The sequence below is a fragment of the Oryx dammah genome, unplaced genomic scaffold (assembly GCF_014754425.2).
Source record: "Oryx dammah isolate SB20612 unplaced genomic scaffold, SCBI_Odam_1.1 HiC_scaffold_3, whole genome shotgun sequence".
NCBI lineage: Eukaryota > Metazoa > Chordata > Mammalia > Artiodactyla > Bovidae > Oryx > Oryx dammah.
In genome coordinates this window covers 65,980,164-66,004,955 of record NW_024070187.1, presented here as the reverse complement: position 1 = coordinate 66,004,955, position 24,792 = coordinate 65,980,164, and the positions used below count along the sequence as shown (strand labels likewise).

General features: G+C 35.9%; 1 protein-coding gene across 2 annotated transcripts in view; it reads left to right on the top strand.

The window, feature by feature from the left end:
• The window catches only part of NFXL1 (nuclear transcription factor, X-box binding like 1), a 57,834-nt gene extending 33,474 nt beyond the window's left edge, over window positions 1-24,360 (top strand). For both annotated transcript variants that reach the window (XM_040238149.1, XM_040238150.1), the window contains exons 16-23: window positions 1,173-1,194; window positions 3,203-3,343; window positions 7,473-7,639; window positions 10,497-10,566; window positions 16,160-16,264; window positions 20,267-20,353; window positions 21,167-21,220; window positions 23,230-24,360. In XM_040238149.1, the coding sequence (XP_040094083.1) occupies window positions 1,173-1,194; window positions 3,203-3,343; window positions 7,473-7,639; window positions 10,497-10,566; window positions 16,160-16,264; window positions 20,267-20,353; window positions 21,167-21,220; window positions 23,230-23,403 (820 nt within the window). In that variant the 3' untranslated portion in view covers window positions 23,404-24,360. The remainder of the gene's footprint in view (window positions 1-1,172; window positions 1,195-3,202; window positions 3,344-7,472; window positions 7,640-10,496; window positions 10,567-16,159; window positions 16,265-20,266; window positions 20,354-21,166; window positions 21,221-23,229) is intronic.
• Window positions 24,361-24,792: the final 432 nt, after the last annotated feature.

Genomic DNA, 24,792 nt, shown 5'->3' with positions numbered 1-24,792 from the left:
GATCTTCTCTTCCTGTGTTTCATAGTTTTGCTTTCACATTTAGGTCTTTGATCCATTTTGACGTAACTTCAGACAGGTATAAAGTCTATTTGTATTTTTTTCTGTGTAGATGTTCCTTTGTTCCAGCACCAGCCATATGCTGAAAAGTCTATCCTTTCACCATATGATTGCCTTTCTCTGTCAAAGATCAATCGACTGTCTTTGTGTGAGTCTGTTTCTGGGCTCTCTGTTTGTTCCATTGATGTGTTTGTCTGTTCTTTCACTAATACCGTACTATCTTGATCACTGTAGCCTTGTAATAAGGTTTGATGTTGGGTAGTGTCAGTTCTTTGCCTATGTTCTTCAGTACTGTGTTGGCTATCCTGGGTTTTTTTGTTTTTCCATAAAGACTGTAGAATCAGTTTGTTGATATCCACAAAATAACTTGCTGGGATTTTGATTGTAATTGTGTTGAATCTAGATGAAGTTGGGAAGAAGTGACGTTTTAACAGCATTGCACCTTTCTAAAGATGAACCTGAAATATCTCTTCATCTATTTAGGTCTACTTTTATTTCTTTCATCAGTGTTTTATAGTTTTCTCCATATAGATCTTATTATTTATTTTGTTAGATTTATATCTAAGTATTTCATTTTTGTGTGTGCTAGTATAAATGGTGAAAGTGAAAGTTGCTCAGTTGTGTCCTACTCTCTGTGACCCCATGGACTATACAGTCCATGGAATTCTCTAGGCCAGAATACTGGAGTGGGCAGCCTTTCCCTGCTCCAGGGGATCTTCCCAATCCAGGGATCGAACCCAGGTCTCCCGTGTTGCAGGTGGATTCTTTACCAGCTGAGCCATAAGGGAAGCCCAAGAATACTGGAGTGGGTAGCCTATCCCTTCTCCAGTGGATCTTCCTGACCCAGGAATTGAACTGGGGTCTCCTGCATTGCAAGTGGATTCTTTACCAACTGAGCTATCAGGGAAGCCTGGATATAAATGGTGGTGTGTTTTTAATTTCAAATTCCAGTTCAGCATTTGGCTTTTGTATATTAACTTTGTATCCTGGAATCTTTCTGTAATCACTTATTATTTCCATATATTTTTATTTTTTATTGTTAATTTAAAAACCATCTTTGCTTTAAAAATATTCTTTTTGAAGAATGTATAATGTTTTCATTTTTTTTCTTATAGGGAATGTCTTGGAAAACATGAGGTGAGTTACAGGCACAAGCTTTAACTAAAGCTTACAATCTATTAATATGTTCCTCTTCTCTATGATGGCTATTAGTAATAACAAAGTCAGTGCATTGCCAGGGTCCAGCCCTGGTGGATCCAGGGTAATTCGAAGGGGAGACGGAGTAGGTGTCCTAGGAAAAAGCTATTTAATTAGAAATACAAACAGAGATTAGAAAACAGTAGTGTAGTAGGAAAAATAGTGGAGAAAAAGAGGCTGAATAACTTGGTTTACATGGAACACCAATAAAACTTTGAGACAAGAAGCTTGCACCACCTACGTAGGCCACAGGTGTCTTTCCGTTCTCCCGAAGGAGAGGAGACACTGAGGCCTCCCCTGTCAGATCTTAAAAGCCCAGGCAAAATTAGCAGGCTTGGCGAGTCCCCACGCTCCAGATGGGAATTCAGCCAGAAGGGGAAAGAAAGAACGACACGGGGGTATCAGTCTTTCCAGAAACTGATCCATTTTCTTTATTTTCATGTTTGCTTATATACTTTTTGTTATACATAGGGATGAATACAGAGTCACGCGGGGTCAGCAGACCTGACCCTTGTCAAAATCAGGTGCTTCATATAAAATTATACAAAGGTCTTAGGGGTTTTACATCATCTTCTGGCCGTGAGGCCTGCTGACATTTATGGCCCTTTCTGATAATGGTCAGTCAAGCAGAAAACTTATTTTTTCCAGGGGTGATTTTTTCTTAAACCAAGCGCCACCCTCCAAATAAAGTTGCATTCCTATAGGGTGAGGGAGTAGTGGGTTACAATCAAGAAAGGAATTTACTTAGCCTAAGGTTTAACATGATTAATCTTAAAGGTTAATACTTATTTTTCCTATATGCTAGTTATATTCATTATAAGGGCAGGGAATATGGAGACTTAGCAGCAAATATTGGCTCAACAAATGAAAAACCCTTCACCAATATAATTTCTAATCAACCCACTATACTATACTAATAATTTTCTAACTTCTCAAAAGAGTGTGTATTTAGAAAGTTCTAAAGCATCTTGTGCCTCTCACGGTTGGGAGGCTGTAAACAATAACGTGTGGCTGGATGAACCTGCTCAGGCAGGCTAGAGAACCTTCAGAGGAGTTTGTAAGTTGAAACACTCTTGTCACGCCCAGGAATTTTTATTAACTGGAGCTGCAAGTTAACTCCCTCTCTGAAAGAGGTGGTGGGGGTCAGCTCCCCATAAAGTCAGAGGTGTAGGTGAGAGCATAAAACAGTAAAGTAGGCAGACTCTGGTTTTGGGGGTAGATGCTCAGGAACAGGGGGTCTCCTGAGGCTCAATCCCACCTTTGTGTAATGCCTAGCCTCCTTCCTCATGACCTTTGCCACGGGCGGAGTTCCTCACTCTGGCTCCCGGCAATGTATTGTCTTTTTAGTGCTCTAAAGAGTATAAGAGTTTGTCTACTAAGTATTCAAAAATATACAGTGCTTTTATTTGAAAATTAGTCTATGAATATGCATTCACTACAGAAGCATTATATTGTCGAGTTTCCCTTTTAGGAATAGGATATTTTGTTTCTTGGCATTCATTCCTTGGATTTTTTTTGATATATTACTTTGATTTTGATAGTAATTATTAATGAAATATGTTAGATAGAACTTGTTCTCAAATGTATAACAATCATTTTGGAAACATGCTTCCAGTAGGCTGTGTATTTGTGTACGTTGCTGCTGCTGCTAAGTCACTTCAGTCGTTTCCGACTCTGCGACCCCATAGACGGCAACCCACCAGGCTCCTCCGTCCCTGGGATTCTCCAGGCAAGAACACTGGAGTGGGTTGCCATTTCCTTCTCCAGTGTATGAAAGTAAAAAGTGAAAGTGAAGATGCTCAGTCGTGTCCGACTCTTAGCGACCCCATGGACTGCAGCCTACCAGGCTTCTCCGTCCATGGAATTTTCCAGGCAAGAGTACTGGAGTGGGTTGCCATTGCCTTCTCTGGTGTACGTTGCTAATTTTCCTTTTTTCTTAAATTTTAAGGTGAGCCCTCTACCATGTCATGCTGTAGGACCTTATTCTTGTAAAAGAGTTTGTGGACGAACCTTAACTTGTCAGAATCATACATGTATGAAAGAGTGTCACAAAGTAACTGAAACGGCTTCCTGCACTGACAAAAAAAAGGTAATGTCCTTGGATTGAATGTATACATGGTTATGATATGCTTAAAACACTTTCTTTTAATAATTATGCCATAAATATTTTGCTATAATTTCTGTCTCTTTTCTTGCCCTCATCCCTTCTTCCTTGCTTTTCCTAAGCAACCAGCTTTAAGACTTGGTGTATATCTCTCTGTATCTTTGTGCTAGCTCATAATAATACGCCTTTTACTTTGGTACTCTTTACATGCTGTACCTGTGTTAATACATAGGATTTGATTTTATGATAAAAGTACAGAAATTGTCCTTTTTAGACAATAGTGGCAGTATCACCTCTACTGCTATCCGTTTATATCTCAAAGTTCTGTCTGGAGCATTTGCTCTCAGCTGTTTTTTAACTCTAAAATGGGTAGTAGATGACGTTCACGATTTTAATAAATTCTCTGTTGGCAGTGAATAACATCACAAATATGGGATATGTGTAAATTGTGTGAGATTTACTAAATTTAGCATTTTACAAGCATATGAGATATCAACCTTAAAAAAAGTCTAAAAGTTGCCATTTTACATAGAAAAACAAATGTAGCTAATCAAATTTCAAATAATATAAAATTTTATTTTTAAAATATTGTTTTTTCTTAGGTGTCCATTTTGTAGGGAATCCTAATAATTTAGCAGTGTGCTTAATAAGGAATAAGTAAAACATTTTTAAGCTTCATTACTAAGTAATGTTACATTAACAGATGTTTAAATTATTATATGAATTGTATTATTGAAAATTTCACTTGCATTGTTAGATGTTTTGATCTTTGATTTGGTAATTATAATACATGGCAACATAAATGTCCATAGTATATTCTTTTTCATGTGTAAATATATGTGTAACTTGTATTGCTTATAATTTCTTCATTGAACTATACCTTGATCCTTAGTAAAAATATTGTCGTGATAAAATGAGGAAGATACTGGACTTATAAAATCAAACTAATATAATGATTCAGAATCTCTTTAGAGAATAGCTGATGTATGATATATGGCCAGAATATCAACTGAGTCAGGAAAAAATTCATATAAAGAAGTGGGGAATTACAGTTACCTTTGATTACTTGACATGGCTTCCTAGACAGTGAATTGCTCTGGCAAAATATGAGTTATAAGTTATATGCAATTCTTCTCAGTGTAGCTACAAGTTCATCCCTATCTCACATTCAGGGAAGGCTACTGCAGTGTACGTGAATGAAAATTATTTTGGAAGATAACTTTGTAATCATTCTAATTTATGTATTGAAAATTAAATAATTCAGAAACTTTAAAAAATCTTTACTGTAACATTTCTATTGAGTCTCCTATAGGTCCTGCTTTATCTTTTCTCAGTGTATATGAAGATATTCTGTTACAAGTTCTTTATAGTCCCCTACTTAAATATAAATTCCTTGGGCCAGGGACCCTCTCCAATCTTGCATATTCCCAGTATATGGGACAATACCTGGCACACAATGCTGAATAAATATTAATGGAATAAGTTAATATATATTTTTTAAAACAGAAACTATAGAGGAATGTTTGATAATTGAAACACTTTTTCTTTGTAATCCTGCATGTCAAAAATAGCTTAGAATTTTATGTCAATTAAAAAAGACATAGAGATGCTCAACAAAGTCCCTCTCTGGTCTAGTAATTTAATAATTTACCTAATATGTATCTACTAAAGAACTGAATTTGTGTTGGTTGTTATTCAGTCGTGTCCGACTCTTTGCAACCCCATGGACCACAGCACGCCAGTCTTCCCAGTCCATCACCAACTCCTGGAGCTTGCTCAAACTCATGTCCATAGCATCAGTGATGCCATCCAACTGTCTCGTCCTCTGTCCCTTTCTTCCCCTGCCTTCAATCTTCCCCAGCATCAGGGTCTTTTCCAATGAGTCAGCTCTTTGTATCAGGTGGCCAAAGTATTGGTGCGTCAGCATCAGCACCAGTCCTTCCAATGAATATGCAGGATAGATTTCTTTTAGGATGGACTGATTTGAACTCCTTGTTGTCTAAGGGACTCTCAAGAGTCTTCTCCGACACCACAGTTCAAACGCATCAATTCTTCTACACTCAGCCTTCTTTATAGTCCAACTCTCACATCCATACATGACTGCTGGAAAAACCATAGCTTTGACTATATAGACCTTTGTTGGCCAAGTAATGTCTCTGGCTTTTTAATATGCTGTCTAAGTTTATCATAGCTTTTCATCTAAGGAGCAAACGTCTTTTAAAATCTTGGGTGCAGTCACCATTTATGGTGGTTTTGGAGCCCAAGAAAATAGTTTGTCACTGATTCCATTGTTTCCTCATCTGTTTGCCATGAAGTGATGGGATTGGATGCCATCATCTTAGTTTTCTTTTTTTTTTTTTAATTTATTTATTTTTTATTTTACTTTACAATTCTGTATTGGTTTTGCCATACATTGACATGAATCCACCACGGGTGTTTTTTTAATGTTGAGTTTTAAGCCAACTTTTTTGTTCTCCTTTCTCATTAAGAGGTTCTTTAGTTCCTCTTCACTTTCTGCCTTAAGGGTGGTGTCATCTGCATATCTGAGGTTATTGATATTTCTCCTGGCAATCTTGATCCAGCTTGTGCTTCATCCAGCCTGGCATTTCACATGAATAAATGAGAGCAATTGACATGGATACTGTGCAAATAGGAAAAGGAGTACGTCAAGGCTGTATATTGTCACCCTGCTTATTTAACTTAATGAAGGTGAAACTTCCATTAACTTAAGTGAAAGTGGAGAGTGAAAAAGTTGGCTTAAAGCTCAACATTCAGAAAATGAAGATCATGGCATCTGGTCCCATCACTTCATGGGAAATAGATGGGGAAACAGTGGAAACAGTGTCAGGCTTTATTTTGGGGGGCTCCAAAATCACTGCAGATATTGACTGCAGCCATGAAATTAAAAGATGCTTACTCCTTGGAAGAAAAGTTATGACCAACCTAGACAGCATATAGAAAAGCAGAGACATTACTTTGCCAACAAAGGTCCGTCTTGTCAAGGCTGTGGTTTTTCTAGTGGTCATTTATGGATTTGAGAGTTGGACTGTGAAGAAAGCTGAGTGCCAAAGAATTGATGCTTTTGAACTGTGGTGTTGGAGAAGACTCTTGAGAGTCCCTTCGACTGTAAGGAGATCCAGCCAGTCCATTCTAAAGGAGATCAGCCCTAGGATTTCTTTGGAAGGAATGATGCTAAAGCTGAAACTCCAGTACTTTGGCCACCTCATGTGAAGAGTTGACTCATTGGAAAAGACTCTGATGCTGGGAGGGATTGGGGGCAGGAGGAGAAGGGGATGATGGAGGATGAGATGGCTGGATGGAATCACTGATTCGATGGATGTGAGTTTGAGTGAACTCCGGGGGGTTGGTGATGGACAGCGAGGCCTGGCGTGCTGCAGTTCATGGGGTTGCAAAGAGTCGAACACGACTGAGAGACTGAACTGAACTCAACTGACATGGATACTAAGCTATGAGAGTTAAACATTTTTATTATCATTCCCAAGTTCAGCCATGATTACAAAAGAGGTACTTTGTTGAGCTACATTAAGGTCCATTTATTTGTAAATGTAATTTAATCTTGTCTCACTGAAGTGCATTCAAAAATAAATTAGACTACTAGTCATTTTCTTTCCCTTGTATATGTGTTTCTCGTTGGCCAGATGCGATTAATATTCCCAGAACATTGAATGCTTTGGTAATTTTTATTTATGTGTTAACAGTGTGTTGATTTCTTTAGTTAGATGATGGTCATACTTCTTGAGTGGAAATTGGTAAGCTTTTACTCTTTCCTCCCCACCTCCCACCACTGACTAGGAAGTAATTTACATTTTAGTAGGAAGCTTCATGTAATCAAGTCCATTTTAAAGGTGAAGCAGTTTGATCAAATGAGGTTGGTAGACAAAAATCTTTGTGAGTAATGGTCCCATTGATAATCCTGCTGTTATTCATTTGAATATTTTTAGAAGAGTGAAAGCATAGCACCATTTTATTAACTGAATTTCTGAGAGCTGCAGATGTCCTTTCTTTTAATGAGATATAAAAATTTTATAGCTTTAGCTGTATAGAAATGTTAGATTTCTGTATTTCAATGATTTATTTCCTTGGTACTTACCAGGCTGGCCCCGAATGCCTTCACTGTGAAGAAGGGTGCTCTAAATCACGACCGTCGGGTTGTCCTCATCCGTGTGTCCTGCCATGTCACCCTGGAGAGTGTCCTCCATGTGTTCAGATGCTTAGAATAAAATGTCACTGCAAGATCACAAGTCTTTATGTGGAATGTAGGTCAGTAGACTGAAGAAATACTCTTGTTTTACCAGCCATTTTAACTGTTATCTTTTTTTATAATTCAGAACCTTTAATACAATATTTTAAGGAATATTTTTCAGTGTGGTCCTTAGAGGTTGGAGGCCTCGATTTTCTAGTAGAGATCTGGAAGGAAGAAATGTAGGCTGTTTCACCTTCCAGATACTTTACCTTGATTTTAATCAGGGAAATTCTCTTTTTTCCATTTGGGTATTTCATGTAAGATTTTGTTAGGGAAAAACTTGCTTTTAGTAAAACAGCAGAAGCACTTCTATAGCAGATTGTTCAAATACCAGTGTCAGCTAGGGTTTTGTTGGTTCAAAGTTGACTTGCGCAGTTACTTAGGCACAATTTTTAAATCGTAGATTTAAAAGGTAGGCTTTTGTTTATTACAGATGTTACTGTTATGGCACTTATCATACTAGGATATGACTTCTATATTTTCCTTACTTAAAAATGCAAGTTTTTGCTTGTGGATTATGTGGAGGGAAATTTTTTTTTTCTTTTTTTTTCTATTTAATCATGATCTGACATAATTAACCATTTCACTTAAGTCTGTCAAGTGAGATCTTTGTAAGTATATTTTACTCAGATTAAATTTGGGAATATGAGTTTATTTCTGACTTTTTGGACCATACTTTCAGAAAAATGGTAATCAGTTTAGTTGCTCAGTTGTCTCCTACTCTTTGTGACCCCATGGACTACAGCACTCCAGGCTGCCCTGTCCATCACCCAACTCCTGGAGCTTGCTCAAACTCTTGTCCACTGAGTCAGTGATGTCATCCAGCCATCTCATCCTCTGTCATCCCCTTCTCCTCCTGCCTTCAGTCTTTCCCAGCATCAGGGTGTTTTCCAGTGAGTCATCTTCACATCAGGTGGCCAAAGTAAATGCTAATAGTATCTTAACAATTTTTTTGTTACTTACACTCTGCTGCTGCTAAGTCGCTTCAGTCGTGTTTAACTCTGTGACCCCAGGGATGGCAGCCCACCAGGCTCCTTTGTCCCTGGGATTCTCCAGGCATTAATACTGGAGTGGGTTGCCATTTCCTTCTCCAACGCATGCATGCATGCTAAGTTGCTTCAGTCGTGTCCAACTCCATGTGACCCCATGGACAGCAGCCCTCCAGGCTCCTCTGTCCACAGGATTCTCCAGGCAGGAACCGGGGTGGGTTGCCATTTCCTTCTCCCACTTACACTGTAGACTCATGGTTTAAATTGGGAAGTCAGATTTTATTCTTTTTAAATACTAAAATTATTTGTTGAAATTAAAAAATTACAATTTTTAGTTTTAGAAATTTTGTAAGAAGAGTTAAGAGGACAATTTTGCTTTATTAATGAGTGTTAGTGATGAAAAGAGGCTGTTTTCTTTTTCCCTTTTTTGGGACTGTGCCCTCTGTGAATCCTGGTTCCTCAACCAGGGATCGAACCCATGCCCCTTGCAGTGGAAGCATGGAATCTTAATCATTGGACTGCCAGGAATGTCCCAAGAGTTTGTTTTCTTTGGTCTTGCAGTGTCCTAAATTTGCCCCTCTTGCTTCTTTTTCGTTTGTCATGTGGTCTCCAAACGACACCTCCTCCTCTTACCTTCTTCCACAAAGCATTGCCTTTCTAACACTGGCTCCTTGATTCTTGCGTACTTTTTAAAAGCGTTCTTCTCTTGCTTTGATTTACCAAGACTTTTATAGTATTTTTACATTTGTGGTGGACTTTTTCTTCCTGGTACAACATTAGCTCACTCCCTGTCTTCTCATACCTCTCATTTTTTCCACAACTCTACCAAGCTGTCTGTAAAGATTTGCTATGGGAGCTTGAGAAATAGCTCTGCTAGGAGTTGGTGTTTATTTGTCTACTTATAGGTCATTTGCAATTTGTAGAAATTTCTGTCTTCTAGTTTTGCTGACATCATGGAATTTTGGTGATTCTGTTTGTTATTAATGAGCTGAATGATTTTGGGTAGAAATGTTTGGAGGTAGATGGATTGGAAGTGGTTTCCATTACCACAGCTATAGAGTTCTTTTTTCCTTTTCTTGAATCCATGGTTTTATACAGAATTCTTCAGTCAGTATTTTTTCTGATACTTTCATTTACTTTCCATTTCATAAGTTATCTTTTCCTTTTAGTCATTTTCTGCTTCATGCAGTTTCTTCTATAGAAATTAGTTTGTTTCTAATTATAGAGAAACAGGAACAAAATAATATTACCTCTTTAAGTTCAGAGGGGAGCACTTTACTTGTAAGAATGAAAATATAGAGCCAGTATGAAAACTTTAGTTGCAGAGCCAGTAAAACGATGTTGTTATTACATGAAACTTTGTCAAGAAAATTACCTGTGTTACCTAGGGTACAAGTTTTAGCTAATTTGATATAGATACTTAAGATAATAGTTTTAACATTAGTGAGGCTAAACTTATGGTGTATTTTAGCAATTATGTCAGGTGAAAGGAATAGGAAAACAAAGAATAAAGGAAAAGAGAAGAAAGGTAGAAGAGAAAAGTGAGATATGTATGATGGGGATTTTAGATTGTCATTGGTTACCGACTCATGTATCTACTGTTCAGCTAGCTCTTTGTTAGAAAGTAGTTTTATTCATTGGTGTTTATGACTTCAGAGTTACCCCCTGTATCAGATATAAAAGCACAGACTGATTTCAAGTGAACTGATATAAAATAAATCATTTTCTAACATTAATAAATAGCTTAATCCAGAATCAACTGAAAAAAGTTTTTCTGATAAGCTTATTGCATTGCTGTTTGAAATTGTGAGCTGTTTTTAGAAAAACCATACTATAAAATGGACTTTGCTTTGACTGTCATCAAAACTTCCTCTCATATTTTTAGAAAAATAACCACAGCTGATGTAAATGAAAAGAATCTATTGAGTTGTTGCAAAAATCAGTGTCCTAAAGAGGTAAGATTTAATACAAGTTTTTTACATTGTATTTCTTGGGCATTGCTTCTCTTTTGTTGTTTGTTCATCCTATTTTAGATCTTTTCTGGACTCACTAGATATGTGGGCCCAGAAAGCAAAATGTGATTGATATGTGTTGTAGTTAGGGTAAGTGCACATCTCTTTGCAAAATTTTGGGATAGTAGGAGCAGGAATGATCCTTTGAAGGTTTTTTTATGACCTAATGTTTTCCCATCTTGAAATATAAGTAGATTAGAAACTGTGTGGCGCATGGGCAGTTGGAGAGTAAATCCACAGTAGAAAAAAACAGATTGCATGTGTGTGTGTATAAACCTTAAAGCTCATTATTTGAATTAGTATAAAGCATTCATGTATGGAGTTTTTTTTTTAGAGATTATGATGCTGGTACAGGCATTGTTTTCAAGCTAAAAGTATCAAAAGTAGTTCAGAAAAATTGTTCAGAGTGAAAAGGTAAAAACTCACTGGGAATAATTTTGAGTATCACTGGCAGTAATTTTGAGAAACCAAAGCAGTCTATCTCTGTTTGACCAACTTAAAAGTTAAGACAGTCCTTTTTTGATCGTTGCAGTAGGGAAGTGACAGTTATATGATCTATAAAAGAATTCTTTTTACTTATAACTGTACTAGTAGCACCTTTTTTCTTTAATTCTTTGTCTTTATATACTTACCTAAGTGTTTCTTATCCTATTTAGAATCAGGAAGAGATGACAGCAAAGTCGTAACTATAGTAATCTGTCTCTTTGATTAAAGAAAAAGCAAATCAATGCATGATATGCCTTTTTTATTAACAGTATTTCCTTTTAACTAAAACTTTGGACACATTTGTGGATTTTTGTTTAAGAACTATTGGAAATTGGACCTGGGAATTTTAAAAGTTACGTGAGATTATAAAAGGGAGACATTTCAAGCAATACATGCTTATTTTAATAATCCTGTCTTTGTTATATAAGTGAAATCTGAGGTATGGGATATTTCAAACTTAATTTTCTGAATTCTTCAAATTCTGAGTTTCCCCTTGTTAAAATACATTTTCTTGTTCAGATTCAAATTTCAGGTAATAAGTAGTTGAGAATGTTTTATTTTTAATCTGACACAGTAATTTGGGATGAGATTGCTGTCAGAAATAAGCATTTAATTCAGGGATCACTAATTTGCAATTTATCATTGCTTTGGTTATGATTTGTTTGTGATCCTGTTATGACATTTGGGTGGGACTGGAGCTGAATATGCACTATTTATTTAGAAATTTTTTCCCATGATCATCATTTTTTAATTCTAGGACATTCTGGAGACCATGTTGTTGCTAGTGTCTCCTTGGACTTTCTTGAAAAATATATCCTTAGGTTGGGAACAGTCCATATGGTTATTAAGGTTTAGAACAGTCTTGGAGTAGACAGGTGAACATTATTATATCTAATAGAATTCAATCTAGTTTATGTTCTGATAAGGCTACAGCAGTGGTTTTCAAACTTTGATGTGCATCAGAATCATTATAAGCACTTGTTAAAACAGGTTAATGGGCCCACACCAGAGTTCCTGATTTTGTGGGCCTGGAGTGGAGGTCCAGGAATTTGCATTTCTAATAAGCTCGTACATAAGGATGATAATATTGGTCTGGTACAGTTTGAGAACCAGTAGACTATGATGGTATCAACCAAGAACTATCTTTCTGAACTTGCCACAGAAATCTTAGACTCAGACTTAAGATACAGGATTATGACAAATTCTGATGCATTGATAAATTTCTGTTTGTTTTCTCTTCCCCTTACCATACTATAGATTTCCTATGGGCAGCGACTGTGTCATATTTGTCTTTGTATCCAGTCCCTGGTTGTACTTACTAGGTAGCTAGTAAATGTCTATTGAGTGTGAGTGTAAGAGTGAACTGTGGGGATGGCATAAGTGTGTTCTAGTTATATTGCTTCTCTGATACACACTCCATGTGTCTATTGGATTGTTCAATTAAGTCTGAATTAAACTTAAAGGAAATATATAAAGATAGCGTGAAGAACTGAACCTTTATTTAAAACGTGCCTCGTATATACAATTCTACTTTTAAAAATCATTTCTGAATTTGGTTTTATCATTCCCATGCAAGCTTTTCTATTTTTTACTTGGACACATTATTTAATGTCTCTGTATATCAGATTGTTCATGTGTAAAATGGAGGCAGTAGCAATACTCATTTCAGAGTGCTGAATATTAAGTGAATCAGTAACAGGTAAAGATCTTAGTATATGGTAAATGCTATGGATGTTCCAACTATGGTGATGATGATATCGGTATTTATCCACAAATAATATTGATATGCAAACTTTCTTTAATTATTTTTAAAGAGCTTTTAAATTTATTGGGATTAAAATGAGACATTTTGAACTAGACAATATTGCTTGTTGGTAAGCCATTTATTTTGACTTACCAAAGTGCTAGCAAATGATATTAAGGGCTGAGTAGAGTAGAGGAAAACCATCTCACTTTAAATGGGAAGGGTAGGATACCTCATCTTTAAATGAATACCAGGGTTGGATGTTTTTTAAAAATGTCTTTTTTTTTTTTTTTTTTGCTGTGAAGAAGATACAGTCATTGTATATATTTTACATTCTAAGCAATTTTCTTTGGGACTACTTTTTTGCCCTTTCAGAATATAATCTGGCTTTTGAGATAATACATGCCTGCACATCTAACAGGGAAATGGTTATGTGATTTGATTTTTTAAATAATGAAATGATTACGCACTCAACAGTGCATAGAACATACATGTACAGTATAAAAATGGTTAAAAACTGAACATCATATTGTTTTGCCCAGAGTCCGAGTCCCCAAAACTGAGAGAATAAGACATCCACAGCAATGCAGAAGCATAAAGGGGTTTTATTTCTAGCTCGAGCCAGGGCTCCCGTCTCATCAAACGCAGTGGAGTCTTGACGAGAGCCCGGAGCCCAGATTTTCACCAGTGTTTATAAGTTTAGAACAAAGACAGGGAGTTGGCAAGGGTTGATTGGCTGCAGGGGTTTCCTGGTGTTTACTGATTGGCCACTTATCATCTCTCTGATTGGCCAGAGTTATCATCTCTCTGAAGCCCCAGAAGCATGACTCAGGGATTATTTTTGGCCTAGTGCACCTCTCTGAGCCTGTCATGGCTCTGGTGAGGTGGTAACACATATAACTCCACCTAAGTCAAAAAATATAGCATCCTAGAAGTCTACCAAAGTTTCTTTCTCTCCAGCACACTGAAGAGACAGAATAATGATCAGTAAGAGACCACACTGTAGCCATGAGTCTATATAATTTCAAAAAGATCTTTCCTTACTGATTCTGATATGTTTCCCTATTCACTTCAGAATCGCTGATTTAGAGTAGAGTGCTTAATTACTTTTGGAGAAGATGACTGATGTAATTACATCCAAGATTAAGGAAAGAACAAGATGCTGTAAAGACATATTTTGAAGGGAAAAAAGGATAGGTGGTGAGCTAATGCCGAGTGTTTGTCTTGTTTATGAAGATAGGCTAGAGGCACTGGCAGGAATGAAGGTGAGAGGGAGGTGAGGGAGTCCTTGAAACAAATACTCTGAGACAGGTGTTTGATAGTGAATAAATATTGTGCTTGTTAGTTGTGTTGAGGGCCTAGTATTAGGTGTAGAGAAAAACAAGACTGAAGTGGCCCAGAAATGCCTAGTGTGGAACTCATTCTAGTAGGTAGCATTGCACTATGCTAGGACTAGTGAAAATGCAGTATGAATGATCCAGATTTAGTTTTGGTATTGTTAGGTAGTTAGAATAGGAAACAGGAGTCCAGAATGGCGGTGGCTAAAAGATAAGGAAGGGAAAAGCCCGAGAAAATAGAACAAAGGAAGGTCCGAGGACTGGAGTGAGGATCTCAGGTAGAACAAACAGCATTCCTGGCTAACCCAGTTTACACAGGGCAGGCCCAGGGGGGAGGAAAAGACATAAAAAGAGGAGCCAAAGGGAAAGGGGTCTCTCTCTCTCTCTCCCCTGTGCGCTGGGGTGCTCTTCTCTTCACATCTGTGGGTCGACATGCCCTCACACCTCAAGGATGAATTTTCCTGCTATTTTCTAAGTAAAATAGAGCTGTAAAACAGAGCTGTAACACTGATTTGTCTAAGAGCTATAACACGGTCTGTTCGAGACCTAAGAGCTATAGCAAGCTCAAGACCCGAGAGCTGTGATGCACCGAGGGCTTTAATGTCTGTCACTCCAAATCTTTGATGTGATGAGACAGAACCGAGGAGCATACACTCTCCTGACAGTGTGAATGTCTCAGCTAAAAATTAAAAAATTTGAAAGCTGGTTGCATACTCGAGAGAGACTAAAGACAATGGAAAAGGATTCTGAATTTCTTAAAGTGGGTGGTAGAGTCAGTAATTTGAAAGATCAGTCTGGTGAATCATAAAGACTAGAATTTGGAGAATTCAGATATTTATTGAGGTGTCCACTATTTGTAAATATCTTTGTTAATGAATGTGAGAGACAAAAAGAAATATAAAACCACTGCTCTTAACTAATTTGCAATAATAACCTTTATTAGATAGCTAAATATATTAAGCCCATTTAATCCTCACAACAGCTTTATGAAGTTTTATTACTCTTCCCATTTTTAGAAGTGAAGCACAGAAAAGTCAGATGACTTACCCAAGGTCCCATAGCTAGTCAACAGGGCATCTGGGATTCAGTTGTAGGCAGTATGATTTTGAAATTTAACCCCTAACCAGTGGGTTCCTTTTATATTCTCATTGGAAAGGCAGAAATATATGAAGTGATTTTTAAAATGTTTTTTAAGTTGAAAATAATACAGGCATTGTCACAATAGTTTAGAAATAGATTATTATTGTTTTTCAAATGTAGGCAAACTCATGCCATGCTTTAATGATGATTTAAGCTGTATTTTGAAATTTGTATAAGATTTGAATAGAAAAAAGAAGAGAACCCTTTCATTTGAAAGCTTGACTGAGATAAGAAAATAGTATATAAAGTCAAGGAGCACATAGACATCACAGCAACTACTGAATTGGTTGGGCTACCTATTTGGTATGTTTTAATTCAGAGTGGCAAGCCTTTTAGAGTAAAAGGCTAAGCAGTTGTATCACAATACAGTGGCTTAAGGACAAGGAAATTTTCTTTCTCACATAACAATGAAAGAAGATAGATGTGTCACTGTGCTCCAGGGGACCCAAGTTAGCAGGGCAGCTCTGTTCTCTTTGACTCATGGGATCCTCGTTGCTCTAGATATCCTCATTTCCAGCATACTGGGAAGGGAAGAGCATGGACCTGTGCTCTTAAAAGCTTTAAGGCATGGAGGTGCTCAGTCACAGGGCTCTAACTAGCCTCAGGAGTGATGTAAGGTGTACTCTTGGAGTGGAACCAGGGAGAATATTGAATATTTCTGGGAATTAAGATTATTTATATCTAAAAGAAAAAAATGAAAAACTTAGCCAGTTGTCCAAGATTTATTGACCCTATTGTAATGGACTTTTTCTTAAAATAGTTGTTGGGGGAAAGGGGAAGTGGAGTATGACTATAAATATGAAATTGTTTTATTTTGGTTTTATTTTAGCTTCCTTGTGGTCATAGATGCAAAGAAATGTGTCATCCTGGTGAATGTCCCTTTAATTGCAACCAAAAGGTGAAACTTAGATGTCCTTGTAAAAGAATAAAAAAGGTAAATATTTTAAGTTATTAAAAATTCTTTTCTACATTTTTTTTTGGTGGGGAGAGTGTGTTTTGGTAGTTCTTTGACTTTAATTTTTTGCCTTTTAATTTTAAGCTCTTATTTCATAGAGTTTTTTCATTATTGGCCTATCTCTGTAAATCCTTATTTTAAAAATCAGCATTGTTTGGCAGCTAGTTTTCTGCAATTTAATAGTTAAAGAGGATTATTTTATATTGGAACTGAGTTCAGTGCTGTTTTTTAGACAGAATCTGTGTTCTAGATTTGAGGTCTCCACATAAGTGACAGTGTGAGTAATGAAGTGAGTTTCATGATTTAAGAAATGGTCTGGAATGAACCTTTGTTGCTCTTACTTATGAAAGTTTTTTATCATCAGTATACTGTTGTAAAAATGTTACCTTAAAAAGACCTCACATACTCAGCCTTATAAAATTATAAAATAACATTCAAACTTGGAGAGAATTAATTTTAAGATAAAGTTACAGTTAAAATGGGAAAAAAAAAGATAAAGTTATGGTAATGGAGGAGTGAAAGGGCAAAAGCTAATGGTTGGAAAGCTCAATGGTAGCAAACTACATACCATTTGGCAAAACTTAGAAAGGACTCAGGTCAGTTCTCCTTTTCCTTGACTTCCCTGTTTACATTGTGGACTCTTACGAAGATTTCTTTACTTCTGATTTTCTCTTTCTCAGTTATAGTTGTAACTCCTTGTTTTTGTCACATTATTATGGTTGTTTGCTAAAGCTGCTCTTTCAGTTTACTCATTTACTCATCTATTCAGCAAATATTTATTGAAAATCTTTTGCTTTTATTGAGGACCTTTGCTTTTCTTCTGCTTTTACAGCTCCAACTATCATTTCCTGGGATGGTTATTTCTGAATTTAAATTTATAGGCCTGTTTTTCTGGAGTTGGATCCCTAAGTTTTAGGTTTTTAAAGGGATCACCTCTGTATGAAAATCAATACTCAGTCAAATCACTTTTAATCTGAAATGTTTCTCAGGTTTTCTCTCAAACCTCATCTTACTATCCAGGTGCAGTTTGCCACCCCTTAGAACTGGCAACAGCTTTTTCTTAGACTTTGAAAACAGCTTCATAGCAGATTTCCATGCCTCTAATCATAATACTTCCAATCCAAGTTCTTCACTGTTTCTTCATTACTTGGGGAAAAAAATAAGCATTTTACAAGGTATACATATACAGAATTATGACATAGGAGGGGACTCTGTCTTTGCCTGCTTGTCTAGTCATATCCCCTGTTAGTCCTTCCTGTGATTTGTTTCTTAAGTGCACTGACACATTGGCTATATTCTGCTTTAATACGTGATACTATTTATGTTCCTTCTGTATAGAATATAAATTTTTTCCCTTTACTGCCCCATTTTGTATAATCCTATTTATGCTTACTAGCATAAATGCAAGCATTTCTTGGTTTGGGAAGATTTTCTTTCCTTCTGCCTCCTTCTGAAAGGACTTAGGTGCTCTTTCCTCTTGACTTCCTTTATACTTTGTGCTAGGTTCATGACTAAGAGCTTTGTGATTCTAGGGATGTGTGTAACCGTGTTTATATAGACTTACTGAAAGGAATAAAAGAGATGATGCTTATATAGCAGTTAGCACCATGACTACTCTATGTTTAATAAATAGCAGCTGCTATTCTTATTATTATTAGTTTAGCATTTACCATATTAATTTTTTCCTTATTGTATCCCCTATTCCTAATGCAGTGCTTGGCATGTAATAGGTACTCTATAAGTACCTTTTGAATGAGAAAAGATATGGTGATCTTTCTTCCAGACTGATAGACTTAATATCCACTAACGTGTAGTATTTATTTTTGTCTCTGATGTTTCTTCATGTTATTTTTCCTTTGGACTATTGTTGGACGACAAGGCTGTTTATCACCAACCTCAGCCAAAATTCTCTGCTATAAAGTCCTTTTATTGAAGTGTATGTCCTTTGCTCAGGATTTGATGATCTCATTTCCTTACTCTGGTAGATTTGAACTAAAACACTAGTTTCTGAGGGTGTGGTGAGAAAGGAGCAACTTGGTACCGATAGGTACACTTACAGCAAAAATGACATCTGGCAGGAAGAAATATGGAATGAATAAAAGGCAGACAAAGATCTACAGAAGCAAAGTTTAGACTATTTAAAATAAAGACCACTTATTTTATTACAGTACAGTTCAGTCTCTCAGTCATGTCCTACTCCTTGCAACCCCATAAACCACAGCATGCCAGGCCTCCCTGTCCATCACCAGCTCTCAGAGTTTACCCAAACTAATGTCCATTGAGTCAGTGATGCCATCCAACCATCTCATCCTCTGTCATCCCCTTCTCCACCTGCCCTCAATCTTTCCCAACATCAGGGTCTTTTCTAATGAGTCAGCTCTTTGCATCTGGTGGCCAAAATATTGGGAGTTTCAGCTTCAACATCAATCCTTCCAATGAACACCCAGGACTGATCTTTAGGATGGACTGGTTTGATCTCCTTGCAGTCCAAGGGACTCTCAAGAGTCTTCTCCAACCTACAATTCAAAAGCATCAATTCTTTGGTGCTCAGCTTTCTTTATAGTCCAACGCTCACATCCATACATGACTACTGGAAAAACAATAGCCTTGACTAGATGGACCTTTGTTGACAAAGTAATGTCTCTGCTTTTCAATATGCTGTCTAGGTTGGTCATAACTTTCCTTCCAAGGAGGAAAAGTCTTTTAATTTCTTGGCTGCAATTACCATCTGCAGTGATTTTGGAGCCCAAAAAAATAAAGTCAGCCACTGTTTCCACTGTTTCCCCATCTATTTCCCATGAAGTGATGGGACCAGATGCCATGATCTTCGTTTCTGAATGTTGAGCTTTAAGCCAACTTTTTCGCTCTCCTCTTTCACTTTCATCAAGAGGCTCTTTAGTTCTTCTTCACTTCCTGCCATAAGGGTGGTGTCATCTGCATATCTGAGGTTATTGATATTTCTCCCGGCAATCTTGATTCCAGCTTGTGCTTCCTCCAGCCCAGCATTTCTCATGATGTACTCTGCATAGAAGTTAAATAAGCACAGTGACAATATATAGCCTTGACGTACTCCTTTTCCTATTTGGAACCAGTCTGTTGTTCCATGTCCAGTTCTAACTGTTGCTTCCTGACCTGCATATAGGTTTCTCAAGAGGCAGGTCAGGTGGTCTGGTATTCTGAGCTCTTTCAGAATTTTCCAGTTTACTGTGATCCACACAGTCAAAGACTTCGGCATAGTCAATAAAGCAGAAATAAATGTTTTTCTGGAACTCTCTTGCTTTTTTGATGATCCAGCAGATGTTGGCAATTTGATCTCTGGTTCTTATGCCTTTTCTAAAACCAGCTTGAACATCTGGAAGTTCATAGTTCATGTATTGCTGAAGCCTGGCTTGGAGAATTTTAAGCATTACTTTACTAGTACACAAATTGATTATAGTCTTGATGTCACCTCATCAATAAAACTATATTTTTTATTATTTCATTAAGGAGTCAGTGAAGTACAGAAAGAAGGTTTAGAATGATTTTCACCTCAGCTCTTTTAAAAAAGATAAGTGGTTGAGAAAAAAACTTGTAGCTCTCCAAAAGAGTCTCTAGAGCCACACTGTGGTGATAGCCACTAGCCACTTATGGCTATTTAAATTAGAATTTTAATGAATCAGCGTTAAATAATATGTGACATGACATTCAGTTCCTTGATTTCAGTACACTTTGAGTACTCAGGCACCACGTGTGGGAAGCGCTACCCTTGTGAGTATAGAACATTTCCATTGCCTCGGCTAGCTGTGTTGGATGGCACTACTCTAGCACCTTTCTGGAGGCTTCAGAAGAGTAATAGGAAGCAATAAAGAGAAATGAAGAATGAAATGAAATAATAGGCATAATCTTAAGCTGCTAGAGAAATTTTGCTTTTTTATGGCATGCGGTTACTACAACTTTGAGGGAAATCTTTTGAAGTAAAAATTTAAAAAATTTTATTTGTAGGAAGTGCAGTGCAACAAAGTACGTGAAAATCAGATTTCCATAGAATGTGACACAACATGCAGAGAAATGAAGCAGAAAGCATCTGAGGTAATGTCAAGTCAAATGTCACTTTTAATGTGTTAGTGGCCTTTCCTTATTTATTTCGTACATTAAATTTATGTGCTTATTATGAAGAACTTGAATTCTCATCCTTTTTTGTTTCTGTGATAAAAGCCTAGTATATAGGCCTATTTTAAAACTCTCAGATGTGCTGGTGTGTGCTAGATATAATCTTTATTGTCTGGTGTGTACTAGATTTTCCCATACTCTGTACCAGTTAGTAGATGTACTCTGGAACATAGTTACTCATCTTAATGTTAGTTTAAGCTTCCTGAAAATTATGTTAAAATATTACAAAAATAAAATTTTAGGGTTCTTTGCTGTTTGGGTTACTTTTAGTGTCACTATTTCCCTCCATTAACCCAGTGAATAAACTTTTGGTTTTGTTTGAAACTAAAGATTCCCTTCCAGAGAGGGCATTTTAGGAAAATGGTCAATTTCATCCCTAGGCAAACAGTAATATTTAATAATTGATTATAATCTTAATATGGTAACTTAAGAGTAAAAGTCCAGTTTTAAAAGTATTTCAGTTTACAGTGTTGTAACTCTGTGTGTTATGATCTAGTATCTTATAGTTGTTCGGCTGAGTAAGATATAACACTCTACTTCCCCTCACACCCTGTTAGATAGTACCATAGTAACACTTCTCAGTGTATAACATTTATGGTTCTTTAAGTAATTTTCAGTATGAAGCTCTCAGAAGTTGTTATAGGTTAGTGGAGCCTGGAAGGAAAGATGTTAAAATTTTGTATAAAATTTGGTGATTGCAGTGTTAATTTAGTTTTAAATGTCTATAAACAGTTAAAAGAAGCAGAAGCCAAAGCTGCCCTTGAAGAGGAAAAACGAAGACAACAGGTAACAGAAAACACCCAAACTTAGGTCCTTTTTGCATAATTGTTAGTTTTTATGCAGATACAGGATATGTGGAAACATATAAACTAGGTCAGCTCAATTCTGGACTGAAAATATAGTTCCTTGTAAAACAAAAATTATCCATTTGTTTGTTTCAGTCCAGGTATCCTGAACCTCTGAAGGAAGCATGGGACCCTGTATGTGCCCAGATATTCTGTGTATTTTGTGTATTACCAATTACTTCCTTGTCGATTTCATCCATTCTCCAGAGATAACGCCTCTTTTGGTTTGAGTGACCGGGGGTCAGGACATGGCAGCATCCGTTTTAAGGCATCCCCTAGAGTGCACGTCTTCACTCATCTTACTGAGTTGTAGATTGTCTGTGACAGATAAGTGCTGTTTACTAACCAATACATTTGTTTTAATAATACTCCTTCTTATTTCCCCATTAGACTCTTGAATGCCTTCAAGAATTCTTAAATTTTTATCTGCATTCAAGATAAAATGTGTTACCTAGATAACAAGTACATTCTTATACCTCCTGTTTGTTCACATACTATATTTATTGATCATATATTCCAAAGAGTGGCTTAACTTTCTAATAGTGACATGTAATTTTTTGTCAGTTTGCATTTTGAGATACTTCAGTGCTTAGCAAGTAGTGTACATTGTATGTAAACTACCACCATTATGAATGAAGAAACTGAAATTTGCATGTCTTGAGAGAGGGCATTAAAAATTGTAGCAAGGTGGGATAAAATAACCTCTCATGTTTTATGTTCTGTAAAGTTGATTTGCCTAATATCAAAAAATAAATTATCAGAGCTAATGCAATAAAACATGGGTTGACTGGAATCCTGGAGATTATTAATAGTCTAGGGCGTCCCTTCTTCTCCTTTTTATAAGCCATTATGGAGAGAAATCTTAAATATAGTCTCTATTTACTGCCTTTTAAACAGTGTATAGAATATAATTTAAACCACTTTTGACAACTGTGAGTCATCATTTATGTATCGGTTATTTTACTGTGTCAGTGGTTCTCAAGTTTGACTGCTTTTAATATATTTTGACCTTTTGCTGTATATCACAACCACTTGAGAATATTTTGATATTTTGGTTCATTGAAGAATGTCACTTTCTGTTAAATTAAGTATTGAATATATGTTAGGTCTTCAGATGTGGTTTATGAGCAAAGTTGTGGATATGTTAACTGAAGTTTCTATTTCCTTCTTTTAAATGAACATTTATAGATTTTTGCATGAATATTACATATATGTTGATAAGTACCAGGCTTTAGTTAATAACAATGCAGTGTATAATATTATATTGTCATGCATTAAAGCTTAATAAGTAAGTTCTTTACAGTAGACTAAAAATCTACACTTTATAATGAGTGTCATCAACTTTTTTAAAGTTATTTTTTAGAATGAATTTTTATATAATTCTTTCTAAAGGAGTCATTTTGGTTTAAAGTATGAAGCATTTTTCCCCTGAAGAATTTTTACTGTTTTTAAATGTGTTTGATTGAGAGGAATCAATTTCTAGCAGCTTTTTCTATTCACTCACTTGAATGTCTTCCATGAAAGTCATTAATATTTGTTACCAGCATTGTGTAAAACTAGGATTATAGGTATCTTTATCCTAATGGGTCGTCTATCTGCACTTGCTGGAAGCTCTGTATTATAGAGCCCTATTAACTACAGATTAATGGTGCTAAATAAAACTAATGTCTATATTTTAAATCAGATGTTTCTATATTTAGTATCAAAAGCAGGCCATCAGTCTGAAATAGTCTCTTTCACCACTCTCTAGTTCCACTTCTTCTTACCTCAACTCTGAATTTGTTGAATACGGTCAGTAGTGGAAAGAGAGTATTTTAAAAAAATCAAATCTGTATATTAATTATATACCATTACTGTCAAAACATTTCCCCAATTTATTTTTGTCTGAGTGGAAAAATTCAAGTCAATGTGTGTATTGAATTTAATAAAAATGATACTGTTTTGATTTAGGCTGAACTGGAAGCTTTTGAAAACAGACTGAAGGGTCGTCGGAAGAAGAACAGGAAGAGAGATGAAGTGGCAGTTGAGCTAACCCTATGGCAGAAATATAAATACTACCTCTTTCCACTGTGTGCAATTGTGGTAGTAGTGTTTGCATGGTACATAGCCCATGCTGTGGATTAAAAAATGTTTGACTTGTTAATATACCTCAGATCAGATTTAGATAAGTTGTTAAATTTGGAATATTAGAAAGCAGATGCTGTAGAACACAATATATATTCATATTCATCTCTGTATTCTTTTTGAACTCTTGTTAGAAGGATAGACTGTTAAGCTTTACCTTAATTAGCATCCTAAAAGTGGCACTATAACAGTATTTAATAGTAAAAGCATGACTGAAATTGTAAAATATTTCATAAGGCATAGATAGTGGCAAGGTAACATGTCAGTTGTTTGTTGTGCTTCTTTGTATTAACATACCTATTTCATTTACTATTTCAAGCCGTCTTTTTCTTTTTTGGCAAAATTAAGATTAAACTGAGCCGTATATGTAATTAGAGGAATATTTTACAATGTTGTGGTTACTTATTAAAAGGTACTTTTCCTGATCATGTAACTTTGTACTTTTTAAAAAATATATATTCTCTAAAGGACCTCTTAAGTTATAACATGAAGCTATATAATTAGACTCTAGAAGTTGGTTTATTAGTGAGGAATTTTTATCAGTTATTGCTATTTTATGTAGTATGTTCCTCAGAGGAAAATGTAATTGTTTTAAAAAAATGCTAGGCTAGATTCCTTACATGTGGTTATTTCTCATGTAAGAAGCTTCTATCTGAAGTTGGCAAGTTCTGTAAAACTTTTGTGTGTTTTTTTCAAAGTAATAATAAAAGAAAAACTAATATTTATGAGCAAAATATGCTGAGCACAGGCTTATAAACTTTATGTACATTATTCTCATTTCTTTTTACCACAGTCCTATTGGTAGATTTTTTTTTCAGCTGGAAATAATTCTTATTAAAACAAGCTAACAGAGAAGTATCAATAAGCTGAATCTCTTTGAATTGTAAGTCATTTTAAATGGTTTTGATATTTAATTTTTGTACGATTAATGTTTTCATTAAAATTTTTCATACCAGATTTTTAATGTAGAATATTTACTATTTAAAACATTCAGGAGCCTATAATTTTATCAATGTATAAAACTCTAATGCTTGTTACAAAACATAGTAATTGACAGGTACTAAAAAGTGGTAGAAGTACTAAGAAGGATTTTAAAATTTTGCTTCCTTTAACTCTGTTTAATGTTACGTTCCTGAGTCAGGTATTAGCTGGTGTCTTAAGTGGGAAGACAGTCATTCCTTTATTGTATTTTTGTTTTAATTTTAGATTTGTTTTTAATCTTTCCCAGTTTAGAGTTACTGTGTTGGTGTCTTAGAAGCTCTAAATCAGAGCTCTTAGACTCAAGTCATTACCTTACTCTAATCTAAAACGAATATTAATTAAATGATTAGGTGTCCACATTGGAAGCTCTTTTCATGTATTTCAGGATCTTGGCCTAATAAACAGACC